General features: G+C 40.1%; 1 protein-coding gene across 3 annotated transcripts in view; it reads left to right on the forward strand.

Moving 5' to 3' along the window:
• PXDN (peroxidasin) overlaps positions 1-27,611 on the forward strand; it is an 89,142-nt gene that overhangs the window by 45,315 nt on the left and 16,216 nt on the right. For 2 of the 3 annotated variants that reach the window (XM_044418785.1, XM_044418800.1), the window contains exons 4-17: positions 607-678; positions 6,222-6,293; positions 7,256-7,327; positions 8,627-8,796; positions 10,253-10,370; positions 10,684-10,853; positions 11,537-11,809; positions 14,073-14,189; positions 16,008-16,166; positions 17,443-17,555; positions 19,652-19,808; positions 21,191-21,299; positions 21,923-22,080; positions 26,100-27,603. In XM_044418785.1, coding sequence (XP_044274720.1) covers positions 607-678; positions 6,222-6,293; positions 7,256-7,327; positions 8,627-8,796; positions 10,253-10,370; positions 10,684-10,853; positions 11,537-11,809; positions 14,073-14,189; positions 16,008-16,166; positions 17,443-17,555; positions 19,652-19,808; positions 21,191-21,299; positions 21,923-22,080; positions 26,100-27,603 — 3,264 coding nt within the window. The remainder of the gene's footprint in view (positions 1-606; positions 679-6,221; positions 6,294-7,255; positions 7,328-8,626; positions 8,797-10,252; positions 10,371-10,683; positions 10,854-11,536; positions 11,810-14,072; positions 14,190-16,007; positions 16,167-17,442; positions 17,556-19,651; positions 19,809-21,190; positions 21,300-21,922; positions 22,081-26,099; positions 27,604-27,611) is intronic. The other variant, XM_044418792.1, reaches the window with a different exon arrangement.

Below are 27,611 nucleotides of genomic sequence, written 5' to 3' on the forward strand. Positions count from 1 at the left end.
TCTTCCTCCCACAAAGTTTGTTAATAAAATTGCTAAACTTTTCCCCAGCAACACTTGCATTGTTTTCCAGTTTCTTTAACTTTTAAGGGCTACAGTGACTAAATACGAGGAATTTGATGGAGTTATATTTGATACATTGAGCTTCTGCATTCTTTTGGATAGCTTTTGATCTGTGAATGTTTTGGGAAGATCCACTGGTTGAAATAAAACATGTTCTGCAGTTGAATAGTAATTGAAACATTTTAAAAATGGCTTGCCATAATTATTCCAGTCCTGTAAAAATTTCCAAGTAATGATCAAATCATACATATGTGCTAACTTTCATCATGGTTACAGTAGTACCCTAGAGACAGAATTCTTTTTTGGGTTTATTTCTGGCCCATGAAGATAAATATAGTAAGTCCTTCACTATTTCCTTTTGGATACTAAAGTCTATGGAAGACAGATTCTCAAGTACAAGATGTTTTTGGTGTATATACATGTCTTGTTTTGTTGCTTTCTAATGTGCATTTTAAAGACTGTCCTCATGTTTCACCATAATTCCTTCCCACATTAATGTAGCTCTTGTTTGTGTATACTAATATTACTGATTGTTTCTTGTTTCAGCTATTTGTACAAGAATGAAATCCAGTCAATTGACAGGCAAGCATTTAAGGGACTTGCCTCTCTAGAACAACTGTAAGTGCCTTTTCTCTTCTGTGCTGTCATCTGCTTGGTTGCCTCAGAGAAAAAGTGCACGTTTTGGTCAAGATTTCTTGCCTGCATGCCTTGCATGTCTGCACGGAAAGAGGTTTAGTCTAATATGGTTGCAGTCACTGGCACACAGAGAACATGTCTGTCAAATTCTTTCTGTGTTCACATTGTATTTGTGGTTTACATTTTACGGAAATCCCTTCATTGTAGATTGACGTTAAAGGACAAACTCAATTTTCAATTATCATTAAGCATAATGTGTATCAGAAGCCAAGACTGTTGTGCCTTCCAGAGGTTTTATAGTTTCAACATCAGGGAATTAACTTTTGACTTCCGCAGTGTAACCAAATTTAAGCAGGCTTTGATTTTGATACCTTTATCATTAAAATGTTTATATTATGCATATGGCTCATTCCATTGGAGAAGAATATGGCTTTGTTTTCCATAAATGGTAGAAAGAAGACTTGAAATCCAGAAGGAGTTCAGCTAGTTGATTACAAGTCTACAAGAATTCATACTGAAAAGAAATGGAAATAGAGTTAACTGTGTATTGGTTGATGAAGAAAAAAGCATCGGTTCACCAGTACAATTCTTTTAATCACTTCCCAAGACAGTCATAGCAGCATGTACAATTTGTGCTCAATGTAAGAAAAGGAACTGTCTGAAATGTGCTGTTTTTAAATTTAGTATGGTCTTCTCATGGATGTATGCTATGTCATAATGTGTAAATTATATTGCTTGTTTTAATTATCAAGACCAAAATGCCTCTGAAATGGCCACGTCCACTGATACTTGGCTGCAGCAACAGCTTCAATAAGCAACACCTCATTTTCTTAATGAAAAATAACTCCTTTGTCATTTACCTTTCAGTTGTGCTATAGGGTAAAGTCTTCTATTATGTTGGCAATATCCTGTGAAATGCTACTGAGTTTGTTAAGAAGGGCTCATGAGGAATTTTGAGACATTATAGTTAAACATTTTCTTTATAGGTATTCATGTCTACTGTTATGTTTGGAGGGTGGTTAAAATGAAAAATGTGTTGTTAAGAAACATTAGAACGGAGTTAAATATAAACTCATTTTAGAGGATATTGGGTAGGTTGAAGGAAAATATGTTCACTGATCATCTTATATGGATTGGATCTTCAGACTCTGATCACTTTTGACAAAACCTATATACATTTGTAGACCATAAAAAGAACCTTGTTGGATCAGATCAAAGATCTCTTAGAACCTGAGTAGTTCTAAAAGTAATGCATAATGGAGAGTCACTCCCTGTTCCCATTTACCAAGTCATTTGATTACCAGAGGTTCATTGCTTCTGAGTGTGAAGAATCTAGCTACTGTTACCTATCACCACTGTAGTCATATACATTTCACCTAAAGCTAATTTGATTTTGTCTCTTCCACAAAGTAAATATTGCTGCATTAATAATTTTTCCAAAAATATGGGTAGACTGCTGCATGCAAAATGAGCTAGGTTCTTCCCTTTGTACACTGTGATCTACTAGATAAACTAGATATGTCATCCAAACGCTCTGTCTGCTTTGCTATCCCCTTTGCAAGCCAGGATCATATATCAGGGTTTGTTCTTTGCTCACTAATCCTGATTTCTTTAGAAACAACAAAGATCCTGCATTTTGATGATATGCTAAACAAACTATGTTTGCTTTATTAAGTCATTGGTGCTAGCACAGGGGTGGGGAGCTTCCTTCAACTGAAATTGAAGGTTTCTGAGGCACCCTCATGGGTCGCATTCTGGTGGTGAGCCAGGCTGAAGAAAAAAGGGTGTCACAAAAGGAGATGGGGCAAAAATACAAAAGGTAGCATCAGATTGTAACCTAAAGCTCCTCCCTCCTGCAAGTGCACCTTAAGAGAGACACTTCAGCCTTTTAGAATGGGGGGAAACTGTACAGAAGTAGGAAGCCACCCGAAATCAGATCAGAAAAAGAGTTTGCGGCCAGGTGAATAGGGTCTGGAGATCTCCAAGGGCTGTATAGGAATCCTCAGCTCCTCGGAGAATTAGAATTCGCCCCTAGGCCTTCAGTTCCCCATCCCTGTCCCAGCAGCAGGATTCAAGTAGTGGCAGATGGGCTGAATGAATCAGCTCACATGTGTTCCTAGTTAGCCAGGATCTGCCTGCCTCGCTGCTTCATGGAAATGAACGCACACTCACAAAGCATGCTCCCCAAGTTTTGTATCAATCCTGCTGCATCAGTTCTGCAGTATTCCATGTTGTGCTTTGTTCTGAGCTTCTTAAAAGAACATTTGCTCTAAGTTGGTGATGAAATTCTGTATAGATGTGAATTTGTCCATAAGTCTGTCATATATACTTAGAAACATGATTAATGTTATGCCAGGTTACCTTCAGTTAGGAAGCGACTGGAGACCGTCAGCAACATTTCTTTGGTCCTTCCATTCTGACTTGACTTGAATGGAATCCCAGACACTTTATAACTTCATAGGCAGTTTTATGTCTGAGTATTAAATGCAGTATGCATGACATTCTTCTGCACTTGGATAAATATTTTTGTTAATCCACACAGAACCACCCACTTTTGAAAAACTTTTTCTAGTTTGCAGAAAAAGTATGATATTTCTAAAGTTATGTATGGTGGTACTTCTTTAAAAATGCACATGGCAACAGTAACACCAAAGTCACATTTGATTGCATCTTTCAGGTGATGTGGAGATAAATTTTAATGAGAAGTAGCAGAACAGTGCTTTTTAGATACGGTTTTTGATAGTTAGTTCCACATAATGCTTCTTCGCTGTACAAAGAGTCATGTAATTCACATGGTTCTTAGTTATTACAAAATGTACTTCCTCACTTCATTCACTGCAGCATATTAATCATGGAATAACTGAGCTTAAGTTGCGATAGTTGTGGGAAAAGTAAAGGGAGAAAATTGTTCATAGAATTTCTTACCAACATTCTGTCACAGTGAAATGACTCTTTCATACTGATTTGCTGCATATTTTGACCCCACTTTCTTCTTTTCTATTAATGTTTTCTGAAAGTTAAGAAAGGAGGAAGAAACAAATTTCTATTCACCTGAAAGTAACTTGTTATACCACCCACACATTTAGCTGCTGCCTCTTCCTAGCATACCACGATATGGATTTATGAGGCAAAGCAAAACAAGATATCTCCAGATTATGGCATGCTTGATTGTTTATTGTATATCACAAGTTACACTTTCTGACTTTTGGCCCTATTTGTATGTAAATAATCAATTTGCCATTATATTTTTATTCTTGGGGTGGAAATAGTGTGCAGCTGTAAGAAGACCACTTGTAAAAACTTAGTGCAGGAGGAGATACACTTACGTCTTGATGAATCTTTTATAGTGCTGGTTAAGAGAATGGAATGCTCAGCTTGTCGGTGGAAAAAAGTATGCCTACACATACATAGTACATCACATAGAAAGCTAGGCCTGACTCTTTTCTCCAGAATATTTTTACCTATGAACTAAAATGTGTTGTTGTTACTGTTGCTTTGATGAAGGAGTATTCTTTAATTTGAGTTCCTGCTAACAAAATGACATTCTACCATCTTATCTGTCAGTGAAAAGTAAACATAGATGTTGCAATACATTACCTGTTCTCGTATCCCTTGTGATTAAAAAGTGGAGGCAGCAGCCCACTTGGAGGCAACAACTGGTAGACCAGGTGGGGGGGTACTGTGGACTTTCTCTACCTGTTGACAATGTCCTGAAGATCCTTGAAAGTTGCAGAAACTCCACTGTAGATATGGAACCAGTGGAACAGTTGCAGGGGAGAACCTTGGGAGTGATTAGGCAAATCTTTTTCCTGTTTCCAGTTTGACTATCCATTACTCCTTCACTCTGCTTATCTCAGAAAACACAGATTTGCTGAGGTGATGTTTAGCTCAGGTGGACATGCATTTTGGATCTTTACCAAGCGCATGACTATTTTCAAACAGCAATCATAGCTTCTAGAAGGCATTTATTATGCATAAGGTTACAAATTGGATTGTGTCCAGCCTTCTCCACACTTATGAGAAAAACATTTCTACCCAGTTAGTATAAAGTAGACTTTTTAAACATGACACATTAGCCTTCCCTGTTCTAATATTCACTGAAATGAGAGCAAACCAGTATGTTAAACAGAACAGCATTTCATAGTTCATCAAGAATAAAATAAGTTTAAGTGGTTTTACTCAAGCTTAACAAGCATTAATATACTAAATGGTCAAGTACCCAAGCATTACATATATTTGTTTAAATTGTATATTTTCTATTTTTAATGTAAACTTTTTTTTCTGATTAGAGGATAAATGTAGAATTTATACTAATTTATGTAAGCGAGACACGCTTGGGTAAGTATCGCTATGGGATGTCTGCTTTGGATAAGGCATGTTATATTGAATTACGATATTAATTACAAAGTAAAATTCCTTTTTATTCTGTTCTTTCTCTGATTTGAGGGCCATTTAGTTCAAAAATATGTTACATGAAAAAGTTGATACAAGAAGTTTCTTCTGTTTCTGGCATGCACTGCCTGCACCAATGTGATTACATAGGAATTCACAGCTACCAAAGTAAGAAAACTTCAAGTGGCAGTGCTGTTGCATGACAATTATAATACAGAGAACCTTCATCAGAGGCTAGAGTATCCTAACAAAGAGAAAGCAAAAAATGGTGTCTACAGCATGTGGTCATCCAATTTTGAGCAAACCAATCTAGAACTCTTGAAGGTTGTGAATCTGTGTGAGCAAGATTTAGGGACCTTTATGTTTTCCAGGAAATATATATTAGCTCTTAATTTAGCAGAGCTGTGGTATTTTCCTTACAACATAGTGTTTTTGTTGTCATGTGCCAAAAAGTCAGCTCCAGTTCATGGCTAGCCTATGAATGAAAGCCCTCCAGAATGCCTTATCCATGATAGCCCTGCTCTGCTCTTCCAAATGCAAGGCCTGTGCCTTCCCTAACAGAGTCATTGCATCTCATATTTGGTCTTCCTTTTCTTCTTCTGCCTTTGGCTTTGTCTAGCATGATTGTCTTCTCCAGGGAGTTTTGCCTTCTCTTGATGTGCCGAAAGTATGAATGCCTCAGTTTTGTCATTTGTTTACATAGAGCAAATATCTATGATTAAAAATCTTGTTGCTATTAAGTTTGCACAGAATGAGGTTAACCATGTTTTCTCAGAAGTATATACTATTGCGTTTATTGAGGTTTACGCCCTAGGATATGTGCTTTAAATTATTATCATTACATTGCACCCCTATTCCACCCTTTTCTTCCTATGAGGAACCAAAGATGGCTTACATAGCTCCATTTTATCCTCACAACAAGCCTATGAGGATATCTCTTAAATAAAATAAATAAAATATTTTTATATCATAGCCACTGTTAGCTAAAAGCTGGGGCTTTCTGTTTAATGCACGAAGATTGTAGGATCTACGTTATTTTTGCAGGTTTTTTTAATGAATCTTTAGATCCACTTTATTAAATACACTTTTTCCCGTATTCTTTTTATCTTCTCTCTTTCCCAACATTTGAACAGGTATCTGCACTTTAATCAGATTGAAACATTGGAACCAGAATCATTTACCCATCTTCCCAAGCTTGAAAGATTGTAAGTTTTTCTTTTCTCTTTCACTATTCACTCTTCCAGATGGGGAGGGGATTGTCTATTAGGAAAACTGAATTCCATGTGCCACATTGACAATGTGCCAAAATGCTAATCCGTATTGTGAATCCTTCTGGCCTGGGACTAGAAACATCAGTGTAAATGGCAGAGCCTCTGGGCATGAAGCCAGCATGCAGTTTGATACTTTTTTTCTTGCCTCATACTGAATTAAACCATGAGGAAGCTTCCATCTGCATAAGTGGAGACCATATTCACAAATAATGATAAACCCAAATTGCAGAGAATTCTGACTTGCTGTTCAGGAGCTGTGCGCTCGCTTGTAGCCTAATTGCTCTCACTTGGTTCTTCTCACCACTGGTGGGTTTAAAGCTTAGTTTTGCATCTGGGCTAGAATTCCTGGCTGCTAGTAAAAAGTCCAAGTTAAAATTCCAACTGGTTCTTGGTTTAGCAATCCTGGTATGTTTGGTCATAATCGTATGTTTGGTCATAATGGGCTGCTTTCAGTTTCTGGTTGGTTTAAGAGCTTTTGCTTATGGGAGAATCCCATTGAAAGCTATTCAGGTGCACCAACCAGCATACTTAGTCACCAAAAGAGGCTTGCAGAGAATTCTGGGTTTTTTTCATGCAAAGGCTGCAAGTAAGATGTGATAGTTCATGGAAACTATTGGCAAAGACTAAAATCCTGTGTATAACCACTGGGAGTAAACTCCACTGAACTTATTGGGACTTATTGTCCTTGCAAAGATGTATAAGGTTGAGTGATAGCACTTATATTTAACTAGTTGCTCCCAGGTTTCTATGTATTTTGTACTTATTAGCAGGAAGGTGGGTCCCTACAGGAATATATAGGAAGAGTAGTATTTTCAGACAAATAACTAGGAGGCATACTGGGCAAAGACTGGTGAAAGGGATTGAACTCCTTATTAATAAATGTAATATTTCAACAGGTTTTTACATAACAACAGAATATCTCATTTAATTCCTGGAACATTTAGTCATTTGGAATCAATGAAACGACTGTAAGTAAAGATATGTTTTTTCTCTTTAAAATTGCACTGAATCTTTTGTCAACTTATTTTATAATTCATTACATCTCTTGTGTTTACAAACTAATATAGGCAGCATCTCCTTCATGGCTGACATGCAAGGATTTAAGGCTGACTTACAGTTAGATTCATGGTCACCACTCAGTTGTAATACTGTAAACTACATTTTGTTTGTTTGTTACATTTATATCCACTGTTTTCCCTGCAAGAAACCCAAGGCAGCCTGTATAATTCTCCCTCTCCAGTCCCATTTAATTCTCACAGTAGCTGTGAGGTAGGTTAGACTCAGTCCATGACTGACCCAAAGCCAACAAGTTAGTTTCCCAGCAGTTGCCCTGACCAGAACCAAACAGTCTAGCTTCCCAGATAGCCTTTGCAGTGGTCATGAGTCCTTCTCTTCTGCTTTTTCTTTCCAGCCATCCACACAGAAAACTTTTGAAATACAGCCCTTTATCTGAGTTGGATTGGCTTTTGGTACTGCAGGGTGCTTCATAAGAAGATTGTTCTCTAGTAACATTCCCTCCAGTTTGGGGGTAACTCTTGCCCATGTGAAGAGCTCATTCCAAACTGAAGACCCCCCTCTCTTTCTTTCCTGGAGGAGTAGGTGCCACCCCCAGGAAGGCTTGCATTCCTTGTGGGCCAGTGCCAGGTGTTACTTGGGCCACTCGGTTGGTTCAAGTGGATCAATGAATTCTCAGCCATCTGCATCACATCCTCCTTGTTTTACGGTGGTGGCTTGGTTCTCAACAGCCACGTGGCAAATCTTGCTCATTAGTCCTGCCATTTCTGTGTCACATTCCAACTCCTCTCCTCCCATCTCGTTGACATTCCAAACTGGCACTTTCTAGCTGGGAATGCCAGGTTTGGAAGCAAGCAGGTCCCATCCTTACAGTAAATGGATCCTTTTGTTAATTGCACTTTAGCGGTTGCAAGTGACTGGAGCTTGATGCAGAGTATTTATTCTCACAACCTACATCCATTTTGTAACATCACACTGAATTCATTTGTTGTATCAGAAATATTCTTTGAGTAAAGACTCAGTGCAAAGGTTATAACTGAAAGGTGTCCATTCAGTTCTAACCAGCATTTATAAAGTGAGTAGTGCTTCACTTTTAACTTTCCATATTTACATACTGCCTAACATTACAATATCTCATTGTAATATTGTATGTTCCATTTAAATGAGAGACCAGAAATTCTTTTCCTCATAACAGTGTGTTAAGTTTCTTGGTGTCATTAATATATATAGCCATAGCTTCTTGTTTTGGCCAGGCGTCTGGATTCAAACGCACTTCACTGTGACTGTGAAATACTGTGGCTGGCAGACCTGCTGAAGACGTACGCGGAGTCTGGTAATGCACAAGCTGCAGCTACATGTGAATATCCAAGAAGGATCCAGGGCAGATCAGTGGCCACCATAACACCAGAAGAACTTAACTGTGGTGAGACGCTTTTAAAGATGTAAATCCACTTCCCTCCACCTTGTAATTCAGGATTTTATGCTGAAATGTTTTATTGGGAAATATCCTGCCCTTTTGTCCTTAATACAAGAGCAACTTCATTTCTTTCTTTTATTATTCCTCTGTATTATAAAACATTTTTATTTGTATTTTTAGTAGTAAACAATAGAACCATATAATTATGAAAAATTTCTTAAAATTCCAAAATTCTTTTAAAGGTGCAAGGGTTTAAGTATACTTCTTCTTTCTACATCAGAAGAATACTTAGTTCTTCTGAAGATAATACAGATGTTGTGTTAGAAATGTGCATGCACCATGTGGCAGCTGAGTAACTGGGGGCGGGGGGAAATGGTCTGCTGTTGATGTAATGTGCAAATATAAAACAATGTAGTCAACACTAGTTCGAATAAAACAGATGGATCACAACTTACATATGCCCGGCTCGCACTGGCTGTGATGCAGTAAGTCAAAACAGTCATGCCGGGTATCTCACCAGGGGCCTGGTAAACTCCCTGCTTAGGTTGCTTGTTGGGACTAGAAAAACAAAAACAAAAGACAAACGAAAGCTTTTGGCTGAGTGCGGACTTAGCTGATAGACTGTGTTCAACTTGATAGATCACAAGTGGTGGAACTCAGCTTTATGGTGTCTTAAGTTATGCCTCCTAACCTATTTTTAAAAATTGTTTACATCTGCTATTATTTGTAGTGGCAGCCTCAATAGGAGGTGCAGACCGTGGATGAGCAAGTTTGGAGCGATTGAGCTAAATGGCAGCTTGCTGGGGCCAAACACAGGACTTGCTGCTGTCAGATTTTGGTGGCAGTTGAGCAATGAGGAAAAAGCAACATTTTGCACGCCTTGTTCCAGTGCCAGCTTGTGTTCCTCAAAGCCATGGGGTAGCATGATTTTGAATTCCAACAAGATGCATATACATGCCTGCCGTGTTTTAAACAAAAAAGTAGCTTCTTTCTTGCCAGTATCACCAACGATTAGTGGTGTGTCAATGGTGCTTTGAGGACAGTGGAGAATGCAGAAAAGGTGGTGGGGGGGATGTTTCCCACCTCGTGACAAGGGACACTTTCAAACAAGCAACTCTACATACATTCTGAGTTCGGTTAATTGTTTGAAAGAATTGTGCCATATCAGAAATCCTGAATTTGAATTGTTTCTGAAAAGAGACGTTACGGAAATTTTGTAATGCAAAATATATAACAATTTGTAATGTAAACTGGTTGGTTTAATGGTCACTTTGTATTCTGTTTCAGCATCCAGATATCACTGGCCATATATGTTTCTATAGCTTAATTTCTGTAATTTTTAATTCAAACAATGGGAAACATAATTTACATCTTACATTAAAATAAAGCACTAACCTATCTACAATTTCTAGATCACAATTCTCTGAAGAAAGTTTTCTTTTACTACATTCTGTTGATACAGAGAGGCCAAGAATTACATCAGAACCTCAAGATGTGGATGTTACCTCAGGGAATACCGTTTACTTTACTTGCAGAGCTGAAGGAAACCCCAAACCAGAAATCATTTGGCTTCGAAACAAGTAAGTTAATTTGGGGGGAGGTGCAATTCCTGTACATATATTAACAGAAGAATGCTGTACAACTCCCAGCATTTCCTAGACTGCAATATTGGCTGCTATATACTGGAGGTTAGGACTTCTCCCTCTCTAAACATACATGGGGTGTTGCCTCATCAGGTGTTTTCTCTGTAGAGGTACATGCTAAAAGAAGAGTTAGTTTTAAGAAACGCTTTTCCGACTAGCATCTCATTGCCTGTGAAAATTCATTGCATCTTGAAAAAAGGTCTTATTTGTGAGTTAAATGTTTTAGAGCTACAGATTTTTTTCTTCATAGTAATGAGCTCAGCATGAAAGCAGATTCTCGTTTGAATTTGCTTGATGATGGCACCCTAATGATTCAGAATACTCAAGAGACAGACCAAGGCATTTACCAGTGCATGGCAAAAAACGTGGCAGGAGAAGTGAAAACTCAAGAAGTTACTTTGCGCTACTTTGGTTCACCAGGTAAGTAGATTTATTAGAATGCCACGTATGTTGTAACGTGTAACTGTTGGATCCGTAGTTCTTACCCAAGAGGTTGGTTTAATACACATTATTTTTGCATTCTGTCCCAATCTGGAACACAGAAAATGGTTAAACTGTTCAAAATATCCTGACAGAAGAACTTCATTGTAAATGTACTTGTAAATCACGTGAATCTGCAGCATTGGGGGTCAAATTAGATGTGACTAGATTTCTCTGATTCCCTATATAATGGGGGTAAGAGAGATCTTAAACACATTAGTGGTGGCTACAGAGAGGAACTTCCTGTCCACAGCTTTCTTTCAATCTGTTTTTCTCTTGGTGAAGTTCAGTGATCAGAAGTATTTACTGCAGAAATTAAAACTGTTTGAATGCAATAATTTTATGAGAAAATTGCAATTGAATGAGAGTTCAGCTTGTTCTTCCTACCTTGTCCTTCCTACCTTGTCTCCTTATTCCATTTTATATTAGGTCAGTCAGTTTTCACATCTACTTGGTTTTTAAAAGGGTGTCTTTAATTACTGCTTTTATTTTCTTGCATATTTGGCACTGTGAACTGTACACAAGCTGGCATAACAATGTTAATGATGTACATGACTTTTTTGTTCCATATTTTTGAGATGGTAAACAAAAGGTAGAAGCAGTTATTCTTCCATTTTTAATAGCTAGGCCCAGTTTTGTGATTCACCCACAAAATACAGAAGTACTGGTAGGAGAAAGTGTCACCTTGGAATGCAGTGCAACCGGCCATCCGCAACCCCGCATCACGTGGACCAAAGGTGATAGGACTCCCTTGCCAAATGACCCCCGCATCACCATAACTCCATCAGGAGGGCTTTATATTCAAAATGTGGAACAGGAAGACGGTGGAGAGTATACCTGTTTTGCAACCAACAGCATAGACAACATTCATGCAACTGCGTTCATCATTGTGCAAGGTACATGGCAGTTAACAAGGAAATCTAAATGTAGGGCATTGGTTCAAAAGCTGAAAATTGTATGACACTTAAACCCATGCAATAGGATCCTGCCCCAACAGAAGTAGCGATGGCGGAGGAATCTGTTTGGGAGTGGGAATCCATCAAATCCTGACCGTGACTCCCTGGACTCTGGTCCACTTTGCTCCAGCCCTGACTCCAAGTTCCTGGTGAGCATGGCCAGCATTCATGGGGTGCTTGCCAGGAATTGAGCCCCACGTCCCGTGCAAGCAATGCTGCTCTTCTGCACCCACCACTAGCAGCAGTGAGTGAGGAAGAAAGATTGGCACTTGGTGCACCTGCTTGCGGCGCTCCTCTTAACTTCCTGCAGCTGCCCTTCTCAGGAAAGGTTGCTGGTTTCAGAACCATTCACAGACTTCCTCTTGGCTTGGCTGGCTTGGTAGGCCTGGGCCAAGCTCAGAAGTCAGTCCATGGATTCTAGGAGGGTGTATTCTGAAAGGTTTGTCCCAGCCCCAAACAAGGGTAAAGTTTTATTTCTAATAATGGCACTGCTGGTGTAGCTTATGTAATGTTGCTAGGGAAAATGTTTGAATAGGATGGGCAAAATCCTGCAAACAAATATAATGGTTATTTTCAATTGAATGCATTGAGTTGGCTGGACTCTCTAATGGTTCATATTTTTATATAAAAGCATGCAGTCATGGTTTATCACCAGCTGATTGCCACCACCTTTCTAGTCCACAGCAGCCAACAGATGGTGTAATCCTGTGCAAGTCTGGGCAGGAAAAAAAACCTTCCAAAAAGAATGCGCCTGTGGCATGCTGGGAACTGTAGGCCTTTTCTCGTCCAAACTTGCATAGGATTGCACTGTTAATCACCTAATGCTGAGGAAGTCAGATCACTTTTGCAAGCATTGATAATGTCCTTCTGCTCTCTTAGGGCACGACCCAGCATCCTGTATGCTCAGTGAAGGTAAGCCTCCAAAAACAGAGGCTTACATTTCTCCGGTGCAGGATGGGCGGTGCCACTGGTGCCTCTGTGCCTCACACCCGGCATTTCTTCCAGTTAGCTGTTTGTGTCACCTACATGAACTGCTGTGGACGGGGAAGGAACACGCCTGGGGCATCAGCTGGATATGGTGCGAGCGGTTGGCCCCACGTTGCTCCTTTCCCCGTCCTCCATCCAGCATGCCCTCTTAGCCTTCTCTGAGGCTGATTCCCAGGGAGGCAGCGTATGTGCTTCTTTCCACGCTTGGAGACTCAGCTTTGCAGTCAGAATATTGTGATGGAATAACAGCTTTGGAATAATAGGATGAACCCCCCCCCCCCACCAAGATAATTTTGGGAGGCTGTGAGATTGCACCCTCAGTGATTGACCTATGTTTCACTTTCTGCCATTTCTTCTTTCCAAAAGCACTATTTTATTTATTTGATTTATAAAACTGCAACCTGTGTTCCCAAACAAACCCTCTGGGCACTGAGTTACCAGTATTTTATTTGTTTGTGTGTTTATTTAATCACAGACTCTCAGCCCAACCTACCTCACAGGGTTGTTGTTGTGGGGATAAGATGGAGGAGGAGAATGATGTAAGCTGCCTCGAGCCCTTTGTAGGAAAAAGGCAGGATAGAAATCTAAACAAACAAACAAATTTGTATGTCACCCCATAGCCGAAGGCTCTCTGGGCAGCTCACAGTAATATAATATAATATAATATAATATAATATAATATAATATAATATATAATAACAACTCACAGTAATATATATATATCTTTATCTGATATATATAACAGATAAAGATAAATAACAATATCAAGCAACCCATAAACCATAGTAAAGTTAAAATACAATAGAAATACAACCATATAAATAGGAAACAGGCAGAAAACAAAATATAACCAATAACGATAACCAATAAAACATGCATATGTGTTACCAGTATGCTCTCCAGTAACAATTGCATTGTGTTTTCTACTTGAAAGCACTGAGGAATTTTTAAAGGAAGGAATGGAAACAAGATACCTTGAATCCAGAAAACTTTTCAACCTGATGAAACCATTCCTAAATTGCACCCTGTTTCGGTTTTTAGTTTTTACTGACTTGAAGTCTAGTAGGACCAAGAGGACTTGACCATTGTGCTAATCAGTTCACACTATGATCTAAAGTGCTGACCTTACATGGTTTAATGAAGTACAAAAGAAACCCATTTAATGGCAAAGTATATATTCTTACTGATTTAAAGTAACTTTACTTTTTGTACACAGCTGTACCTCAGTTTACTGTGACTCCGCAAGACAGAGCGGTGATCGAAGGACAAACTGTTGAGTTTCCTTGTGAGGCACAGGGATACCCACAACCAGTCATTGCCTGGACTAAAGGAGGTAGTTATTTTGACTAATAATTCTGTAAGCTTTGAAAAATCATATACTGTTGAAGTAGTTGGTGTAACTAGCATGGATTGTGCATGTTTATTTTCACGGCAATGGCCAGCGCTGTCTCAGGGCTGGGGCCGATGATCTAGCGCTAGCACTGTTGACCTCATGCCGTGTACGCCGGGGCTGTTGCATTGTCAACTGTGCTTGCTGGGCAAAGCGGGGCAATGACCTGCAGCCAAAATTTTTTGCTAGCACCATGCCAGCACCGCATACATCCCACTGATCCTGTGCTTATGCTGCGAAGGAGCAGCACTGCTGACCATAATAGAGCCAGGCAAGAAGGATGGGGCCGGGGAGGTGGTTTGAAGACTCACTTCTTGCTTGAGGTAAACATTTGAGGAACCTTTGAATTACTTTTGAGGCTGATATGGGAGAAGTTGGGAAACAGCTGCAAATCCCTATTAGGAATTCCACAGGGTTCTCCTTCCATTATTGCTCCATTGATTTCTCTGCCCCACATTTTTCTGCCGCTGTTGAGTTAACTTGGGTGTTTTGAGTGCATTTGTATAACAGAAATGAAGATGAGATGAACAAAATTATCAGAGCTTTTAAACTGTCATAAATATGACTACTTAAGCAAAACCTTACCACAGGAGGATGTTACTAGTGATTCTGACATCACACTACATGTGCTTGTAGTATCGTGAAGTTATTCCACTTCTAAAAGTGCAATCCTGTATGTATTAGACAGAGAAAAGGGTCAGCTGACTCGGTATTGTGGGAGCTGTAGGCCTTTTTTTACATCTGAACATGCATAAACATATTATCCATTATGCACATTTGCAGGTGCACCAGTTTTATTTACTGATTTATCCCAGTTTTAATCTGGAACAGTTGCATTTGTAACAGGTGAAAGAGCTTAGATGCACATGTGTTGCTGTTTATACTCACATTAAAGTGCTTGCTAGATTACCTTGATTACTTTGAAATATGTACTGCTGATTGGACTGGGATATGTTTCTAGATAATGTGTTCATGATCAGACTGGAAAGATTTAGCCTTTCCTTTAACAAAATCAGGTCACCTTTTATTTTACGCAGTTCATATAGAAAAGTAAGCAAGAGTATACAACAGAAAGGATATGCAAAAATAATATTTGATATTTCATTCTGCTTCTTTTAACTTCTGTTATCTCAAAGATGTTCTACAAGTATGGAATGGAATGCTAGAAAGGAATAAGAAACATGGGAATAAAATTGTAAAGGATGGTCAGCTTTCTTTTCTTATTTCATGGCAACATTCCTTCCATGTGATTGTGTCTAAAGCTTTGCATCTCTTTGGTAAAATTTAATTATGTGGGTGTGTTTACAATATATAGAATTTGAATTATGTACTCTCCCTAATTCCTAAATAGCGTATCTCATTTTAAGCTGGGTCCAGACCCTTTGAATAGTCACAATCAAAGTGGAGTTAGTTCCTCTGCTAACGGTGCCTGCCTCACTCGCTTCCTACCTTCTTCAGGAGTTAAACTTACCTTTGACAAAGGGGAGAGGTAACTGACCACACGGAGGACTTAAGATTCTGTGGAGCATCATTTCTCAATGAGGTGCATGAAATTAATAATGTCTTACACCTCTCAGTATAATGTTAAAATCTAATTTCCAATTATTGGAGGTTACCAAGGCTTTTCTTGTACATACAGAGGCACCCATGCATCTCACCACAACTTTTCTGCTCCTACCTCTTGAAGATAAGCTTTTTTGGCTTGTGATTAATTAATGATGCAATAATTCCTTTTTCCCAAATTTGTTTATTACATTTCAGGAAGCCAGCTTTCTGTTGATAGAAGGCACTTGGTATTGTCATCTGGAACCCTGAGGATTTCTAGAGTGGCTTTACATGACCAAGGCCAGTACGAATGTCAAGCTGTCAATATTGTAGGATCTCAAAGAGTAGCTGTCCATCTGAGTGTACAGCCTAGAGGTATGGTCCAGGTTTGGTTTGGTTGTGTTGTGTTGTGTTGTGTTGTATTGTGCTGTGCTGTTTTTTGTTTTTAAACATCTTCAATTTAAATTACTGAAAGAAGGACAGACTTATTTTCTAACCTGCCTTTATGGTGAACCAAGTATAAAGAAGGATGAAGGGCTGTATTAAACCCAGCTTGGAATGGGTCCAACTGTTGTGCAGTCAGGGAAATAATTGGAGGGCACTGTGGAGCGAAAAGAAGCACTGTAAGAATAGAATTAGTGGTATATGCAAAGAGTCTGAAATGAGAGATTTTCTGCCGTATTAATATGAAAGTTAGAACAGTATATTAACTCTTTTAATTGTTGGTTGGTTGCTTGGAAAACTGTAATTTTATTTTCAAAAGCAATTTAAAGCTGACATTACTAGCCGCTTTGTTACTTACGATTATGCATGGCTTGTTATACTTGTACTAATGATGTGGGGATTTGATTGTATCAAGCATCCATCAGAAACTTTTCTTATGGAGCAGTATTATGACCCACTTGAGAGAATCTGGAGTAGGAATGTGTGAGGAATCTGGTTTAGGGGTGGGAACCTGTAAGATCTCCTCAGCTTGGCTCCCTGGATTCTAGGGCAGGTTTCTCTCTGCCTTCAGTCCAATCTGCACGCAGCATTCACATGGCTGTTCCACAGGAAGCAAGTTCAAGCAGAGTTCTGCTTCTGCACGTATGAGTTTTGGGCTTTGCATATTTTGTGCAAAGCATTACATCCTTTGCACAAAGAAGCTGCTAGCGTTCCTGAACGTTTGCAGACTTAATCTCAGCTTAGCTTGCTTTTTGGCCAGGGCTGAGCATGGGAAAGAAGTCTGGTGAGTACCAAAGAGCCACATTTTGGCCTGATATTTGAAGCCCTAGCCTGGACTGGTGTTAGATGCTCTTGATCCCTTCCTCTGAGGAGGAAGAAATTAAAACTACATAAAGAACCATAACTTATAAACCGAATTCTCTGGAAAAAATGATTAGGAAGTGTTTCTATGAAAAGCTTTATTATTATATAAAGTACATAAAAGTGTCTCCCAATATGTAAAGTGTGCATTTAAAGTAACCCTCTACCAATGGAAATTAGTATTAAGAAAGTGAAGAAATGTGGTCAGACTGACAGTCGTTACTTAAGGTGCAGGCTAGTGAGTTCAAAGGAACGCACTCTCATGTTACTTCAATTAGTTGGAATGCTGCTCTTTATTTCAAGAGCTTAACCGCTTCCCACTGCTTCTTTGTTATCTTCATTTTAGTAACTCCTGTGTTTGCTAACGTTCCAAGTGATATGACAGTAGAAGTTGGCACAAATGTGCAGATTCCATGCAGTTCTCAAGGAGAGCCTGAGCCAGTGATAACATGGAATAAGGTAATGCACATACTTGATTGGCTTACAATAAGCATGTGTTTCCAGCTTCCTGTGTTGTGCAATATTACAGAGCAAACAGTTCCCAAATGTTTCTTTTCTGTCTAAAAACTGTGAGCAGGTTTTTTATTAACTGGTAGTTGCAGTTAATCTTGTTACTTTGAAGATCTTCCAGAAAGCTGTGAGTCACAACTGAGAAGCTTTGTGAAAAAGCAGAGTGCCTGACACTTCTGCTTGCCTGAGAGCTTCCCTCCTGCAGCTCCAGCCTGCAATCCAAGTTTCTCTAGCCCAAGTTCAGGACCTGTTTCTGTTTTTCAACAGAAATAATGGGGATTCAACCTGGACTGGTGGAAAAGCAGCTAACAAATGGCAAGCGCAGGGGATCACCAATGTATGAGCGAAGGGTTAAGCATCATTTTCTTATCCAAGCTTCTCTGCTACAAGTAACATTTATCCAAGGCCTGGTTTGCCCAGGAGAAGCAACAACCAGGTTTAAAGGCATGATATTGAGGTGGAATCTGTAGTTCTACCATGTGTAGCAATTTTGCAGAATATTTTGTATATTTTAGAGTACCTATTTTTTCCTTAACCAAGCATATGATAAGTTTTAGCTTATCTTGATGCCCATTTAATGCCAGTACTTTAATGCAAATTGGTGTTCAGTCGCCGTCCACATTTGTAGGGGTTAAGGGTACAGGACTCCCATGAAAATGGAAAAACTGCAAATATCTCGAGGCGCCCCCAAACCTTAACTCTTAAAACTGTTGACCATATGTGTACTGGGAGCTGTATTACAATTACCGCTTTCACAATTTGAATAACCTTCAGCTTAAAGCAAGACCCAACACACCAGAGCACAGCTTACTCCAGGGGAGCTTGTCCTGTGTTGCGTTACAAGCCTTGCACGCAGCTGCACACCTGGTCCCAAGTCCAACACCCAACCAACCCTCGCTGGGCATTGGTGCACCATTCCAGGGTGGCTACGGCGGTGGCCAGAAAGGGGAGCGTTCCCTGTGTGGCTATCTTTAGAGTGGTAGACAATAGGCCACAAAACTCCAAAGCAAAACAACCCTAATTATTGATGGCAAACTCACGAATAATCAAACCCATGAAAGTTGAGGTTCGACTGTAGTTGTCAGAGCAGTGCAGTAGGACCTGCACAATGTTTTTGGATCCCATCTCTGCCATTGGTGATCTTCAGCCAGTCACTGACCTGGTTCACCCAAGACACAGTGGATTCCTTCTCCCCATGTGTGGCTTAGCATGTTGTCTCAACATGGCTCTTCTGTCAAGGGTTGTTTTCACAAACAAGCCCCAATGAGAACGCTTGGCTTATTTGTTGTGGATTCAGCAGAGTTGTTTCATCATGGTTTGTTTAAAACATGAGAGAGCCACCTGGCAAAATAGGCAAAACAATCACTTTCTAACTACCAGTATCCCCTCTATTACATCTTGATATGACTGCAGTCAGTTTGCAGCTATTTCATCAGCCAGCTACTTCATCAGCTCCTTAGACAGCAGCCCTTCTTTTAAAACTTTGGAAGGACTTACACAAATGTAGCATTATTTTTCCCTAGATTTTTCCTTTTTAGATTCAGTGCTTTAGCAACTTAGTGAGAATTCTTCTGGTTTCTAAATAAACAAATGGATAAAGTTACATGAATCTCCCTGGAGGTGAAAAATGTTAAAAATGCATAGATCACCCCAAAGGTAATAATGCAAATGATGCTATTAATAATAATATAAAAATTGTATGAGTCTTCCTTAAGGTCAATGAAAGATTCTGGGAAGAAGACTTTTCTCCACTAATGAGCAGTGGGCATCGTTGGCAGAAGGGAATTGGCAGGGATGGCAATCCTGGGTGGTCACCTTTTAGGGTACTGCCCCGATGCGCTACCCTGAAAAAAAATGTAATGAATATTTAATACTTACATTGCAGATACAACTAATGGATATGATTTGGGCATAAAGTATTCAAGTTGCAAAATCAAAGTCCTACTTGCCCCCCTCCCCAATTAAAAATGAACAGCTTGAAGAATTTCACATCATCTGCTGCATCACATCATCATCATATAATCTGGCATTCTGATTTGCTGCAGGATGGAGTTCAAGTCACAGAAAGTGGGAAATTTCATGTTAGCCTTGAAGGATTTCTTACTATTCGTGATGTTGGACCAGCAGATCAGGGCCGTTACGAATGTGTTGCAAGGAATACTATTGGATACTCTTCAGTTAGTATGGTACTAAGTGTGAATGGTAAGATTAATTACAGCAGACCTAGGGGTGAATTAGTATACAAATTCACCACACTTATGAAATGCTTCCAATATGCAGCCTATATATTCCAGGAGCTAAAAGATACTTCACCTGAATGGTTCTACTCTCTTTAATGAATCCAGAGGAGCAGCACTGGGAAAGATACCTCTCTTGTTTTGGCTACTAGTCTGTCAGTACTACGTGAGATTGCCATTAGTAGGAGAGATTGCATGAGAATTTCCACATTCTCTCCTCCAACCTGTAGACCATACAGCAGCCCCCTCCCATACCTTCACCGGGGGCGCTGTCATCCTTTGGAGGGGTAGTCGGGAGTAGTGGCTTAGCTTTCTTGATGGATGCCATTCTGCCAGCAGAGAGACGCAAATGGATGCAACCTGTTGCAAGGAAAGTGTAGTAGAGCAGATGTGAAAGACATCTAGAAGCTTATCTAAGAGTATGAAAAAGATTCATAGTGGAGTCTTCCTAGGGATGACTCTCCTCCCTTTGTATGGGAGATGATGGTTATTTAATAGCACCGCAGGTGGGAGTTAAGTATATGCCTTAGTTGTCCCTAAAGAATTGGAAGATTTGAGAGATTTGCGTATTTTGTTTCCACTTGTACAGCAGACTCTGTATGTACTGCATTTGAAAATCCTGTCAGTTCTTAAAGTAATTAGTCATATTTTATACCAGGGGAGTGGGACTGGTGTTCAGAAATCTGTAGCCTGAAGCCTTCTGGAGATGATGGATCAGAGCTCCCATGGTGGCTTGGTAGCTAGACCATGTTCCTCTTGGCCACATGCTTGGCAGCGTGGCTTACTGTGTCCTGTGAAGCTGGCCAAGATGGACTGTTGCTGTGAGTAACGAGCTATCCAGGACCTTGGAACATTGTATTGGGTGGCTTGGTATCCATAGCAACAAGCCACAACAACCAGGTTAGAATGACACAAGCTGCACTGGCAATAATGCAGGCTTCTCTGGCATGAGACCAGCTCGTGCAACATGATTAACAAGCCATTGTGGTTTGTTAGCTGAACATCTGTCTAGGCTATCTGTCTAAATGTTGCTTTTGATTGAGGACTCAATTATCTTTTAGTATTGCATTTTGACAATTTTTCATTGTTTAAACTGTTGCAATTTAAAAGTATACTTACGACATTTATGAATATATTGTTTAATTGCAATTGCAAAAGAATAATTTCAAAATGTTTTATATCATTCCCAGGAGATCAGTAGTTTTCTTTCTCAATAAAATAAAAATAAAATATTCGAAGGGAAAGACACTTTTCATCATTTAAATTACATTGTGTCTAGACTTTGCTTATGCAGAGTAATATGTCTGTGTGGAAATACTTGCAGCTTTTCCTTCTTTTTCACTGTAGTTCCTGATGTCAGTCGAAATGGAGATCCATTTGTAGCAAGCTCGATTGTGGAAGCAATAGCTACTGTTGACAGAGCAATAAACTCTACGCGCACACATTTGTTTGACAGGTATCGTGTCACATGTTAGCTTTGTTTTCGTCTTGACAACATATTGGCATATTACTCGTTCAGTTTGTAACAATAGCTTGGGGAGATATGGAAGTTTTCTTGCCGATCTGGATACTGTCCTTCTTTTATTGACAAGACATCTCCTCCCACTTTACAATTAATCCAAAATCTGCTCACCCAGATGCCAATATCCTGTATTCCCAGTGGGTGGTGTCATTCAGCATTCATTTCCTTAAGACATGCCTATACATTACGGATATTTCATTGGTTATATGGGCTGGAGTTTAGGGGTGACTCTGTAGACTGAAGAATGCTGAATTTATGAGGATTTGAACATGCTAAAACAGTTTTATCCCTGACATTTAAGAAAGTGGTTACTTTCGCTTTGTTTACCAGTTTTCAGCGGCTATTTAAAAAATAATAATTTTTGCTTCCAGGTTGGAATAAGTGATTGAGATATATAGTTATAGAATAGTAATAGTATAATATTTGGAGCTTTTGTGGATTATAGTCTTAATATTACTAATCCATAAGTCAATAGTTTCAGGTTTAAGACCAGCATGTACTCCTGGGTAGTATGTTTAACCTTTATTTTTATGTCTTTTCCCTTTTTTATCTGTTAGTCGTCCGCGTTCTCCTAATGATTTGCTAGCCTTATTTCGATACCCAAGGGATCCTTACACTGTTGAGCAAGCAAGAGCTGGAGAAATATTTGAAAGGACATTACAGCTAATTCAAGAACATGTGCAAGATGGTTTAATGGTTGACCTAAATGGAACAAGTCAGTGTTTTTTTCCTTGTGTGTTTAAGTGTATAGACATGAGACCAGGGAACATAGACACGATAGTGCACATCTTGTCATTTGAGTGGTGGCATCCCTGTTGCGATAGAGATGCTGGTACACTGTGATTGGGTGCAGAATGGCACCTTATTGTGTTCTTAATCATCATGAATCAGCAGTGGAGGATGGTGATTTTTAGTGTTTTACTTTCATGTGAGTTCAGTAGGAGGAATTGCTTTTCTGCCAACTCTGTTGTTGGCATAAAAGTCCACCACTGGGAACATGACTGGGGTTGAAACAAGGTATAGGATTTAGCATAAGTCTGCTCATCCCCTGTTGTGGTATGTCGTTAATTTTCCAAGCATTTTTCCAAGCGTATTTCCCATGGTATAGGTATATCGCACATTCTGCTAGCATAGCGGGACTTTCACGTGGCTGCATAACACTGGAGCCCATGCATCTTTGTACAGCATTGTTCTTTAAGATGAATTAATGTCACTGATCGATTTTTTTTAAAAAATCCACTGGACTAGGTATCTTGTGTAAACTGGTTTTGGCAAATTGAAAAAGAAAGTAAACCAGTTTCCTTTTTCCTTAAAAAAAGTTCCCCATATTCAAATGTACCAACACATACCAAAAAAGAAGATGACAGGAGAGAGGATGGTCTTCTGATTTGCAACAGCTGGCTTGGAATTTGAAGGTCCGATATCCAACCGCCAGTTCTGTTGTGTCTCCGCAAATTATCTATCGCAGGTGAGATCTACCATTCACACACTGGAGATTTAGAGTTTCCTCTGAAGAAACAAACAGAAATGCTTTCATAAGATTGTTCCTCTGATGTGCCCCAGTGCAGAACCAAGCATTTCTGGTCATTCCTGGGCTTCCTGTGGGACACATTAAATCTTCATTGTGCATATGGTAGGTGTCATTTGCACGATAGTTAGCCACTTGCACAGAAAGTGAGCCGCAGAATGAGCTTGTGCAATGTCCCCATTAGATATTGTTCACTATCATTTTCCACAGACAACCGTTCTTGCCCCTGTTGTATCCAAAATTAATCCCAAATTGAGAGAGACTTTTTGTTCTCATGTGCACCAGTCAGTCTTGCTGACATTGAAAGCTAAAAGGCGATTTTTTGGGACGCTATTTACATATTAAATGTTGTACTAATTTTTGTCTTGCTGTAATATCTGAACTCAAATTTCCTGCTGCAAGAACTAAATCCATCAAAATTAAGTGTATATCTCAGGTAGTGTCCACACAATTAACTGTTTTTCAAAAATAGCATATACTGTAGATGCATTCTGATCTATCATCTCTCTCCCTCTTGCTCTCAAATTATCTGTTTAATTCTGACTTAAACTGTATTATGTCATCTGGATACTCTAATACTTTGAAGTTTGATTAAAAATCACACAGCTGAAGCCTTTTTTTAATAATGTTGGACGACTCTCTCATATGCTGTTTGAGTTAGTGCTTAAGCAACTCTCTCTCACACAACTTAATGCAGGGATGGGGAATATGTGAACTTCCAGGTGTTGCTGGACTACAGCTCCCATCTTTCTTCACAATTAACTCCTGGGCAGGGCTGATTGGAAGGCCACATGTTCCCTGCCACTAAAACCTACTCTGTCACGATTGTTTTTGACAACCCCTAGTAATTGCCCTGGTGGAACAGTTATATTCTCAGTCTGGGTATATCAACACAAACTAAAATTGCATTTATAAAGCAATGATTTAGTAATCCCTCCAAGGTCTTGTATTTGGCAATTGCCTGTGCTTGAGACATGCTGCAAAGAATTTGGAAGTTATACTATAGTTTAAGGAAAGCAGAACAGCTGGGGCTTGGCAGATAGCCAAATGCTACAGCCAGGTTGATCATGTGAAAGGAAATACTTTTGCCTAGGACAGTTCTTTGTTTTGGGTAATTCTTAATTTTATTAATGCATGCTAAAATCTTTAACTTCCAACTCTGAGCTGTGCTAAATATACCAAGTCTGAGAGTCTCTGCTTTGTGGATTTGGAACATTACCAGATTTACTTAGCTGCACAAGTCCCCCCCCCCACGAATACTGCTTGAGCAGATAACGTATGTTTTGCCGCTTAGTGTGAGGCTGTTGTGATAAATTCGATCCCAACAGAGAAGCTGTTTTAGCTGATCACAATTTTATGGAAGCACAATTAACTCATTTATGATACTTCAAAACAGTGTTCTTCAATGGTTGTGTTTAACCCTGATTACTAAGGGCACAATCTATTGAGGTTTTCACCAAAAAAGTCTTATTGAGAGCCAGTGTAGGATAGACGGTTGGACTGGGACCTGGGAGATCTGGGTACTTTTCCATCCCCACTCAACCATGAAAGCTCACTCTGTGACTTGTGGCCTACTTAACAAGGTTGTTTGTTGTGAAGATAAAATGGAGAACAAAATAACCTTGTAAACTGTTTTGGGTACCTTGCAAGAGGAAGATGGCAGGGTATAAATTCATCATAATCATCGCAGTCCCAGCATGCCTTAGCCATCCATGCTGATTGAGGCATGTTAGGAGTTATTGGACTATTTTTGTAAGACTTTTGAGACTGGATTGCCAAGTGTTCCTGGGAATCACCTGAAAATGTTTGTTTATTGTCTCATTACAACTAGATTTTCAGCTTCACTTCTTTATCATCTTCTCCTGTCCTACTGTCATATCTATCACCTAGTAGGGAATGAAACTGTAACAGAACTCACAGTTTCATACAGACATCCTGTTGTTGTGTGTTAGAGGCAATCAGGGCCATGCTAGCCCAACTAACTCTTCTTAGCATGCTTTCTATGTCCCAGACATACCAGATCTATCCCTCTATATGTTTAGTATTAGTATTATTCAGAACTATCTTTCTGATTCATAATTGATGCAACCCATGATGGCTAACACAACACATTCAGGGTGCCCTCCCTGTGGATTGAACTTCCAATCTCAGATGCACCCAAGCATCTAGCACCCTGCTGACAACAGGGTGAGAGGCAGCTTTATCCAGTCATTTGTTTACTGCTGGGAAGACCTGGGAATTCATCTAGCTGAATCACATACTAGCTGGGCTGAGATGGGGAGACCATTAAATCCAGCCTCTCTTCTACTTGTTCTCCCTTCTGGCACCCTCCTCCTTCTCTCTCCTCCTCCCAAAACTGAAGTTCAGGAAAGCAACCACAGCAGAGTTCTGCTCATGGCTTTAAAGAGGAAAATCCCCAGTATCCCATGGGCGCTCATACTCTTTGCAGGCCATAGGATTGCTTTCTAAAAACACAGTAATGAAACACCTGTGCATAGATGTAGTGGATAAAATAAATACTAAAGTAAAGAGAAGAATAAATAATAGAGTTGAGGCCTGAGCAGAATGTGAGAAAAGTATGGGACATATCAGAACCATTTTAAAAAGACTCAAAAGATAAAGAAGTGTGCCAGAGTAATTTATTTAAAAGGGCCCCTGAGTTGATTATTTACTTACCTGATTAAACTGATGGGCCGATCAGTTTTGAGCCCAACTGCTTCACCCTGACCTGGGCAGAATGAGGGATCATTTTGCCAGGCTCTTTAGCCTGGTGGGTCTGTGAAGTAACCAGTCCAACCTCTATTGAAAGCAGTAGCGAGAGAGGCGTGTGTTTCTGTGTGTAAGGGGGAGTGGCTACTCCAAAGCTGGATTGGACCTATTAGGAAGAAGAGAAAGGTCCAGTGGATCCAAAACTAGTTCTTCCCTGCCCTCACCCACAGGACACTCTGATTTGGGGGTTCCTCTTTTTACTGCCAACCAGGGTGTCATGGAGGCCTCCACCATGGTGGAACTCCCCTCCTTCTACAGTGCTGCTTGGTACCTGCAGATACTGCTATAGAGGCACCATCCAAACCCCTTCTAGCAATCAATATCACAGTGGGAAGAAGATCTACTCACAGTCATTTATTCTTCACATGTGAGACTTTTTCCCAGTAGTTAAAAAGGGTTTAATTTCTCTCTCTCTTTCTCTCTCTGATCTGTTTCAGGCTATCACTATAATGATCTTGTATCTCCACAGTACTTGAACCTGATAGCTAACCTCTCAGGCTGCACTGCCCACAGACGTGTGAATAACTGTTCAGATATGTGCTATCACCAGAAATATAGAACACATGATGGAACCTGTAATAATCTACAACATCCAATGTGGGGAGCTTCTTTGACAGCTTTTGAACGCCTGTTGAAGTCAGTCTATGAAAACGGATTTAATTTGCCAAGGGGCATTGGAGGAAACCGGCGGTACAATGGATACACACTCCCAATGCCGCGCTTGGTTTCAACCACTCTGATAGGGACTGAAACGATAACCCCCGACGACCAGTTTAGTCATATGCTAATGCAGTGGGGGCAGTTTCTGGATCATGACCTGGACTCCACAGTTGCTGCTCTCAGTGAGGCCAGGTTTTCTGATGGCCAGCATTGCAGTTCAGTTTGCACAAATGACCCGCCATGTTACTCTATCATGATCCCACCCAATGATCCTCGGGTCCGGAACGGAGCACGCTGCATGTTTTTCGTGCGTTCAAGTCCAGTGTGTGGAAGTGGCATGACGTCTTTGCTCATGAACTCTGTTTACCCACGAGAACAGATCAACCAGCTGACATCCTATATCGATGCATCCAACGTATACGGCAGTTCTGAGCACGAGGCGCAGGAAATCAGAGACGTGGCCAGTCACAGGGGCCTCCTGAGACAAGGCATTGTGCAGAGATCTGGAAAACCCCTTCTTCCGTTTGCTACTGGCCCTCCAACAGAATGTATGAGAGATGAGAATGAGAGCCCGATTCCTTGCTTCTTTGCCGGGGATCATCGTGCCAACGAACAGCTGGGACTCACCAGCATGCATACACTGTGGTTTAGAGAACACAATAGAATTGCCACAGAATTACTGAAACTCAACCCACACTGGGATGGTGATACCATCTATCATGAAACGCGCAAAATTGTTGGTGCAGAAATGCAGCACATAACTTACAGCCATTGGCTGCCCAAAATCTTGGGAGAGGTAGGCTTGAAGATGCTTGGTGAATATAAAGGTTATGATCCCAACGTTAATTCTGGAATAACTAATGAGTTTGCAACTGCCGCTTTCAGGTTTGGTCACACATTGATCAATCCCATACTGTATCGGCTGGATGAAAACTTTGAACCTATTCCACAAGGACATATCCCCCTTCATAAGGCGTTCTTCTCTCCATTTCGGATTGTAAATGAAGGAGGCATAGATCCACTGCTAAGGGGGTTGTTTGGTGTTGCTGGTAAGATGCGGGTGACATCACAGTTGCTCAATACAGAGCTGACTGAGAGACTCTTCTCTATGGCGCGAGCAGTAGCTTTAGATCTGGCTGCCATGAATATCCAAAGAGGCAGAGATCACGGCATCCCACCGTACCACGATTTTAGAGTGTATTGCAACCTTTCTTCAGCTCACACATTTGAAGATTTGAAAAATGAAATTAAGAATCCCGAGATCAGAGAAAAACTTAAGAGGTAAGTGC

This window comes from Varanus komodoensis, unplaced genomic scaffold (assembly GCF_004798865.1).
Source record: "Varanus komodoensis strain SLA01 unplaced genomic scaffold, ASM479886v1 scaffold10, whole genome shotgun sequence".
Taxonomy (NCBI): Eukaryota; Metazoa; Chordata; class Lepidosauria; order Squamata; family Varanidae; genus Varanus; species Varanus komodoensis.